Source organism: Daucus carota, chromosome 4 (assembly GCF_001625215.2).
Source record: "Daucus carota subsp. sativus chromosome 4, DH1 v3.0, whole genome shotgun sequence".
NCBI lineage: Eukaryota > Viridiplantae > Streptophyta > Magnoliopsida > Apiales > Apiaceae > Daucus > Daucus carota.
The window spans coordinates 32641410-32650723 of record NC_030384.2 but is presented as its reverse complement, the minus strand read 5'-3'; the positions used below and the strand labels follow the sequence as shown (position 1 = coordinate 32650723).

General features: G+C 35.2%; 1 protein-coding gene across 1 annotated transcript; it reads right to left on the bottom strand.

Moving 5' to 3' along the window:
• Window positions 1-2205: 2205 nt before the first annotated feature.
• Window positions 2206-6306, bottom strand: LOC108219444 (probable pectate lyase 4). Its single transcript, XM_064091894.1, has 5 exons — window positions 5845-6306; window positions 4874-5225; window positions 4581-4791; window positions 4417-4485; window positions 2206-2804 (listed from the first exon to the last, which is right to left on the bottom strand). The coding sequence occupies exons 1-5, from the start codon at window positions 6119-6121 to the stop codon at window positions 2559-2561; spliced, it is 1155 nt and encodes a 384-aa protein (XP_063947964.1). The 5' UTR covers window positions 6122-6306; the 3' UTR covers window positions 2206-2558.
• Window positions 6307-9314: the final 3008 nt, after the last annotated feature.

Genomic DNA, 9314 nt, shown 5'->3' with positions numbered 1-9314 from the left:
TATTGTTTAGTTTAGAGTTAACTACATTTTGTAACCATTAGATTTGCTCCAAACATAATTTAGTATGTGAACTTTAAAACGTGGTAATATGCACTCTACGCTTAACATCTCTGTGCAAATTTTAACCCCTAGTCACTATTCCGTCCAAATCTATCGTTAACTTTAACTGTTTGAGAGATAACAGTGTGTATATTAGTTTCTAACATCTACTTTACCCCTTGTGACCCCTCAAAAATTATGTATTATATTTTGAAATTATTTCTGAACACACACAATGATGTAAAAAAAAATTAAAATAATTTTGTATCTTAATAGATTTTATATATGTAGAGAAATTTATCAATATATAAGTAGGAGTCGATTAAAGTCAAATCCATAAATTTAATGTTCACATAACACGCCATAAAAAACCCCGAATAATATATGTTTATACGAGACTTAGTGTTCTAAAAATCCCCGATTTAGTCGATAAATCCCCGATTAATCCCCTGCAAGGTCGGCCACCGATCCGATTTTTGAAATCCGATTAATCCTTATATATATTTCATAATCGAAGTATATGTGATAAATTATTAAAATTAAAATACTATATTACTTTAAATATGAATAATTATAGAGTTTATGAATATAGTAAATATATTAGTTACTAAATAGCTAATATAATAATAACTAAATATTAAATAATATGTTATTATTAAAATAAACCCGATTTTAACTCCGATTAATCCCCGATTTCCGATTAATCCTTGAATCGGTAGCTTAACCGATTAGGTCTGATTCCCGTAACAGATTAGCTCTGATTCCTGATTTCTGTAACATCGGAGTTATCAGTTATTTTTCCATAACAAGTGTACTATTCAACAACATCAATAAATATTGAAACTCTGCTTCAGCATCTGATTGTGTAAATGAAATTTAAAACCAGTTATTTCTTATGGACGTGGGGGACTGGGGGCACCGGCTAGTTATGTATTCGACCGCCCTCACTGCTACTCCCTCCGTACCCTTTTACTTGTCACTTTTGAAAAAATAACGCATCTTAAGAAAATGTTAGTTGGATATCTTGTTTTTATACAAATCCCTAACATTGGAAGTTGTTATTTTTTGAAAAAACATACAAAAAGTTGCTTTGAAAAGAGAAGTGGACAAGTAATTTGGGACAATTTTTTTTTTCAAAGTGGACATTTAAAAAGGGACGAAGGGAGTATTACTCTTCATATCCCGTTCCCATGTGCATTGTATTGGAATCAAATTAGCAGGGGGCAGGGCTTAACCAGGGGAATCATATCTAAGTCCAACATACAGACAAAAGCTTGAATTATGGAGAAATTATTTTTGCTAAATACAATCTTCACTTTTCTATTTCGATGAAAACATCATGAAGATTCCAAAAGGGACATTTATCGCAAACGTCTAAAATCATTTTGGTGGTTGTTTTCTTAATGCGCTAGAGTACTGGTATTATTTTCCAAGTAAAGATAGAACTAGGTATGACCAAAAATTATACCCCAAGTATCCTGTGTCCAAGAATTCCGCATCCGAAATCTGAGAAACGTATCAATAATCAAATCGAAGATATATGTACAAAATTTGAGGAACATATTCCAAATGCCAAAAGATGCACGGCAAGATTCAAGTTGGGGAATGGGACTGGGAGTTGTAGATGAAATATCTCTATCTACATTTCATGGTGGAGCAACAACTGCTGAATGACACTGATTCTCCTTGTTCTCTCCCTCCCAAATGGCCACTCCAGCCTACAAGATTCTGGTGGTCAACATCTCTCCACTTGGCTCTCTCTATACATTTGGTATCGGCACCTACCATTTGATTGATCTCTACTGATTCCTAAATTATAATCATGGAATAGACAACTGTACCGACATAACTTCGCATTATTAACTCTATCAGCATTTATTATTGACAGCTATTCCTTGTAAACCAGAACACTCCCTGCTGGATCACATAGAGTGTTCCACATTTTAGCCTGGAACTGACTCCTGACTTCTGATTCCTGACCACTGCAATAAACAAGAGGAAGATTTATATTCTGGCTATAAAACAGGACAATACATGACGGAATTCAGTTCAGGAACAGTAAAGATAAGCAGTCTCATTAACTTCGCAATAAAGTGTCGGATATAGTTGATCTTGAAAATATAAATTAAAAATATGTAATATTATCTTATCAATATATACACAATGTAGATTAAAATGGAGAGAGTAGTATTATTATCATTATCAATATATACACAATGTTTAAACGATAATGTACTCCAATAGAGTGTTTCACTGTTTAGACACGGTTTGGAATAAGCACGACTACCTTACAGTTCATCAACATATAAACATGGTTTATATGGATGCAAATGTTCCTAAATATAAACTCAAAAAACTTACATAAAAAGTGTGGCTTTGAAGCTGCTTACTAAGGTGTCAGAACTCTTTTACTACTACGATAGAATTCAGAGACAGATTTATTCTGTAGATATATATATTTTCTGAAGTGTTTATTTGAAGAGAACTTAAGAAGCAATTAAGGGTTGATCGCTGTAGGTTTATTGTTGCTTAGCAGCTGGTAACTGATCAGCTGGTAGCGGTAAAGATTGCCATCCAGAACAGTGCTGAAGAACTTGCTTGAGAGAATCACTTGGAGGTTCAACCGTCCAGGTAGGGTAGAATTCTGAAGGATGAAATGTGGTATGTTGGGCTGCCACGTCCAGTAGGCCTGGTTGGGTTCCTGCGATAAACAAGTCCCCTTCTGATATGATGCAGCCAGAACTTGCTTCTTCCTTGTCGCCAGCCTTGAGAGAAACCAGCAGTCAGAGTGAGACAAGGTCCATCCCAAAAAATATAAGCATCAAGTGGTCATATGTGGTAAAATAGCAATATTAGAAGGGACTTGCATAATGGTTTATCACTAACGGGTCACCAAGAAATCTAGAAGCAAGGATATGGGGTACCTAGTGCAGGAATACATGAATTTAACATAAATGAAAATATATGGATTTAGATGTGGGCGATGCAGAATCCTTTTTCTTTTTCTTTTTTAAATATCAATTCATACTTTATGATATATATGACAAAATCAATTAACAAAACTAGAAACTTGATTATCAAAGAGTGTTTGAGCTGTGAGTCTGTGACAGGTTCTCTTAGTGCTAGAAGAACTCTAGAATTTAATAATCGCGCCCCCCCCCCCCCCCCCCCCCTCTACAAAAGATGAGAAAATTCAGAAAAGCAGAACCAAGTACATGACTTAATCATCCTCAACCAACTAGAGGGACAAAATAATTATTCTAGTGTAAGTTTTTGAAACCGTCACAGGTTTCCAAGCAATAATTTATAAATAAAAGAAACTATTCATTCAACCATTCATTGTGTGTTAAGTTTATATTATTATCAATTTGACATTAACTTTGTTTTTAACCCATCTCTCTGTGGTTTCCTATATGATTTCTGCTACCACTGCACCCCCAAATCTGCAGCCCTATGGCCTATGGGGGACCCCATGTGGAGCACCAGCCAAACTCCGTTGTTTACACCGCCGAAGTATACAGTTCGCATTGTGACAGGGTAGTGCGTACACATGCTTTTAGGACAGAAAAGTTACGGACATACACAACGTCTATCCCATTAAGATATAATAGAGGCAATATGCCACTTTTCTGAGTAAATATAAAGTGGAGGGCTGGAGGCTATTTCATCTCCATTCTCTTTATCATATCTTATGATGCAATTAAACCTTTTCTTCCTAAATTTCATATTTAAAGAATAATTACAAAAGTTTGATAAAATATGCATTATAGCAAAATTATATGCAATTACTATGTTTTTTCAAGCTAACATACCAAGCCCACAACTGGACTTAACCGAACCCAACAACCCATCAAGGTCAGTCCAAAAGTGCTAGCAAATTGGCATACATTAGTTGTTTGATTGTGCTTATAAAGGCCCCAAATACTGTTTATCTAACTGATGTGAGATGTTACAGTTGAATGACTAACAAAAGGGGACAAAGGTAGTTATTCTCTATTCAAGCTTCCCTTCCGAATTTCTCTCCATCACATTCTCAAGAACGTCATATTAGTTTAGATCATGAGCTGGCGAGCTGCATAATGGCCGCTGGAAACAGCATCATTTTTTATTTATTTCCCAATTAAACCCTGCCCCTTCGGTAATCTACATTCACTCACATTTGAGAACTTCACAAGTTACTGAAACATGTGACACAACTAAAATAAGCTGATCTCATTTTATTTCTTAACATTACTAATATAACAACTAATGGAGTCCAGTAACCATGAAATTTTAATTCTCAGCATAAAGCCAACAAATAACAAACACACACAAACACAAACAGAAAACTGCACGATGCAAGACTAATGCTATGGAAATAAGTACAACATTCTGCACCTTCTCAGTATAATATTTGAATGCCACCTTCTTCTGTCCTGCTTCATATATATTGCATTGCGAGTATATCTGAAGAAAAATATGTTTTTCAAGTCAAACTGAGAAGACATAATCATTTAAAATAAGTTCCGAGAACAAAATTTAGATATTGATAGAAGTAAAACCTGTGATTCTACACTAGCACATATAGCATATATTCCCCAGTATCTAGTGTAATTATTGTACAGATGTACTTTCCCAAATCTAACACGAGGATGCCGCTGTCGGGTCCCATCGAAAAAGCAGTGGTGTATGGTAATGCGAATACATCTGTCACCAGTGTGAGAAGCGTCTGCTCCAATAAGCATTGTCTTGTCATGCTGAGAGAAGTGGCATCTACATACAAATAAGAGCAATGAGTGCATATTTATACAAGAAGATGGCAGAAACAATCTCTTAATAGAGTAGATTAGTTAACCGTGAGATAGTAATATCTGTGCTTTCCCTTGTGATATCAATCAGACCGTCATCATAATCACGTAGGCTACAACGGTCAATCCATATATGTTTCGAATGAGGTTTAATTTGAATACCATCCACATCATGTCCCCTACCACCTTCGAAATCTAAGTTGCATACAATTACATGTTCACATTCCTTCAGCCTCAAGCCTTTTCCAGTGAGCTTAATCTTTTGCCCCCGCCCATCTATGGTCTTATGTGATGACACATTCAAGTATGAGGAGAGCTCTATGGTGCCTGAAACTTCGAAAACAATCCAGAGAGGTTCCTTTTTGCGGCATCCATCACGAAGTGATCCAGGCCCGTCATCTGGCAGAATGTATACAGTCCATTGTCACGTAGAAAACAAAACTAACTCACTACACTTTAACCAATCAATGCCTATATATTTAAACCCCATACAGTTAAATAAAGTGAGCACAACTTATTTTGGGGGCATATATTTCCAGTTTAATAGATCCTCTCAAAAGGAATTGAAATCTCATCCATATGATTAATGTTTGGTTAAAGAATTTATAAAATTTGAATTATAATGCACACCTCACTAGACTGATCAGATTCAATTTCGTTCCCATCCCTAATTCTATCATCAACTAAACACCCTTTTACATACCCCCAAATCCCAATATGCGTAAATAACTAGTCATATCATCGTTAAGTCATCTTACATGCCACATTGCTAACAGTCCTTGTAAACTTGACCCAAAAACAAGGCTATACCATTGTTAAATTAATCAATAACCGATTATTAACCCCAACAACAACAATATAATCTTACTGACCTAACCCTAACAAACAGTTACTTACAAAACTTGAGAATCCCTATACCAGTTAGTCAATTAGTCATTGAATTAAGACTAGATAGCTATAAAATGAGATGATAGATTCATTATTAATATATAAAAAAAAAAAAAAAAAAAAAAGAAACCTGCGAGGGTGGTGACGTGATAGAGGGGACCGTGAAGGCCACCAATGGCGCAGCGTCCAAAGCCCTCGGCCTGGCCGGCGAGAGCACGCAAATTGGAGTCAACATGAGCATAAGGCAGAGATAACCCCATGTCGCTGCTACTTGAGCTGCTGGGCTGAGACTGAGAGGATGGTGCTGATGGGTTATTGTAATAAGGTGGAGCAGCTGAGTTACTGTTGGGGACGATATAGTGGTTCTTGCGGTGGCCGTTTGAGGTACGTCCGTGATGATTTCCCATCTACTATATAGGACCACTTATAATAACAACAATTTGAAACTGATGTTCGATCTAAATGTTCACTTAATTGTATCTTCGTCGTAACCACCGACACATTAATTTGACTTCAAACTGATCAAGAGTAACTGCACTTTGCGTTTTCCTTGGTAGGAGCTGTGAAATTAGGGATTAGTATATCTTACTGTGCCGACATTACAATTTACAATATCTTTGATAATTTAATCTTTCACCTTTATTGTTCTTTTAAAGAAAAAGGAAAAGGTTATGCTTGCTCTTCCATTACTGAAAGAATCCAACATTTGTGCCATTATATCAAATTAAATTAGTCCTCAAGCTCTGTTAGTCTAGTTTATCATCTGGTGGTCCTGGTTATGAGTTCAACTCTGACTCACCTCGAGAAAAAATTAGTCCAGAGTCCATGCGGGGACTGGAATTCATATACTCCGGCGGTCTGACTCATTCAACTATCGTTTTCTAGTCTAAATTTATTGTTTATATATAATAAATATGATAAATGAAATGTTAATTATGTTACAGTGATATATCTGAAAAATAATAATATATAATGTGATAAGTGGTTGCTAAAGCCTAAAAATTTTGTACTTGAGGTGTTTTTTAATATGTAACTGAACCTGCACAATCAGTTTTAATTTCGGTTTATAATGTTTCAATTTTGGCTCGGTTCTATTGTCCAGGATGGTTTGGTTTCACGTCTATTTTTCATGTTTAGATTTGGAACTCTTTGTGTTCTCAGTTGTAACAAATTGTGAGATCTTGCTTTTTAAAAGACTCTCAATGGTTATATATCTCTCATCCTCATTTCTCACCAAGTTACTCGAATATTTATGGTAGATTGGTAGTTACTGGCAGATCTAACTAAATTTAAGCATTTGACACTGAGAAATCGGATAATTTGGTGAATGTTTAGACCGCAATGTTGCCCTCGTCTAAATGAATTTATGATCCTCAATACATATGTAATAACAGTAATATTTTTTCAACCAAAATAATTTGATGGCCGCCTAAATGGAGCCGTAAACCAGATGATGTTGGGTTGTTCCCCCGAGCTAAGAAAAAGAATTTCCCATTTGACCTCGACCCCTTTTTGTGTCTGCAGCTATAACAGGGCTCACTTGCTGTTGTCAAAGTGTGGCTAGTAAACGATGCCATCTGGTAGACATTCAAGGTGGAAGAAATGAAGAATGCTTTACATCCAGGATGTAACTGCACTTGAGGGGGATGTAGATGTTGCAGCATTGCATCACTTGCCAAGAATGTCTCATAAAAGTGGGGAAACTTTTTTGCTTATGGCTGTCAAAGCTTTGGATGTAAAGTGATCAAGTTGCGTAAATGGACTTTTATGCATCGCTGCCAGAAAAAGGCGAGCAGAGGTTGTTCTAGCTACTTGTCCATGGATCACCTTAACAAATTATCTTAAGCTTATAAATCAATTTCTATTATTTTCATCCCTCGTGAATTAGTGTAAAGCACGCTGAGCTTAAGAAAAGTGTAATGAGTGTGTAATATCACCTGATCCAAAAAAACGGCACACATATATCTTGAAGCTTGAAAACTACTCACTCTGTTCCATAAATAATTTCAATGATTTGATTATTGCTCACATATTAAAATTTTAATCATTGAACACATATTGATCCCATCCTACAAGGAAGATGAATGAGTCTATATGTTACCATTGAAATATTAAATATTTTTTTGTAAAATTATATGATAATGGGACGGAATAAAATAAATAATCGGAGGTGAAGATAAAATTATTATTTATAAAAAATTGAGCAGGAATAGGATGAACAAAATTTATACAGAACACGGGCCTGCCCTGGGGCGGCTTGACTTTCTCCTCAGTGTAAAGACTCGCACTTTGTTCACCCAAGCAACATCATATTCACTCCAGGCTTTCAGAGGCAACTTGCTAACTTGCTTGTCTTATTGCTCTTGGATTTTAGCATCTGTGATGTGCTGCTACTGTATTTCTTACGGGGATTAATTAATTACTATTTTGTCTCATTCTATATTAGTCAATTTTTTTAGATGTTTAAGAAGAATAAACCTTTCATTTATAATACTATCTCCTTTTATGTAATTAAGATTAAATCAATGATTCATTTTTTTAAAGTTGTAATACTCCCTCCGTCCCCCTCAATTGTTTACATTGGAGGGGGACACGGAGACCAAGACAATGTATGAAAAATGAGTAAAGTTAGGTGAAAAGTGAGTAAAGTGGTGGGACCCATCAATATTTAATAATAGATTTGAGATAGTGGAGGAAAGTAGTGGGTGTAATAGTAGTTTTTATTGTTAAATATGAGATAGTGGGAGAAGATAGGGGGTGTAATGATGAAAAAACTTACTATTTATGGTAACGTAAAGAAATGAGAGGGACATCCCAAAATAGTAACTGTAAAGAAATGAGAGGGACGGAGAAAGTAATACATACAATATAACGGAGGAAGTATACTACTCGTTTTTTCCCTGCACGTTTTCCCCCTACACGTCACGTCTTACCTATGCCTCTACGTACACTTCGTTACAATAGTAAAATTATTACAACCAACGAATCATCAAAACTACTTCCCTTCAAAACTAATTACTCTCTCCTGCCGCTTTTACACAAATCAAATTGATTATTTACGAGTCAAATTGACTATATTTTGATTAGACTTTACATATATCTTAATAATTGAAAAAAATAATAAAAATTATATCATTAGAAAGTATATTGAATCTATTTTAATATGCTACTTTCAAATTTTAGAAATATTAAGTAGATAACTCGTAATGTTTAGTCAAAAGTTGGTCAATTTGACTTCTCGAAAAGCAAAAATGGACATATAAAAGGGGACGGAGGGAGTACTTACCTCTGCCCCCTCAATTGTTTACATTGGAGGACGGAGACTCGGCACGCATTCTAATACTCTCATAAAGAAGTTACGGAAATATGTTTTATATGCGCCTTAATATGCGTGTCGAGCAATGCAAAAAAATGTAAAGAAAGAAGAAGAAGTATTAATTTTTGAAAGAAAAATCCATAAATATTTGTTGGATATGATTTTTCAAATTAGGGGATGGTGTCGGGTAGGATTATGTACATTTAGTTCTGTGGTAGATAATTATATAAAGTATTCAACAAACATGTACAATCTATATTGAATTTAATAAATAAGAAATTCTC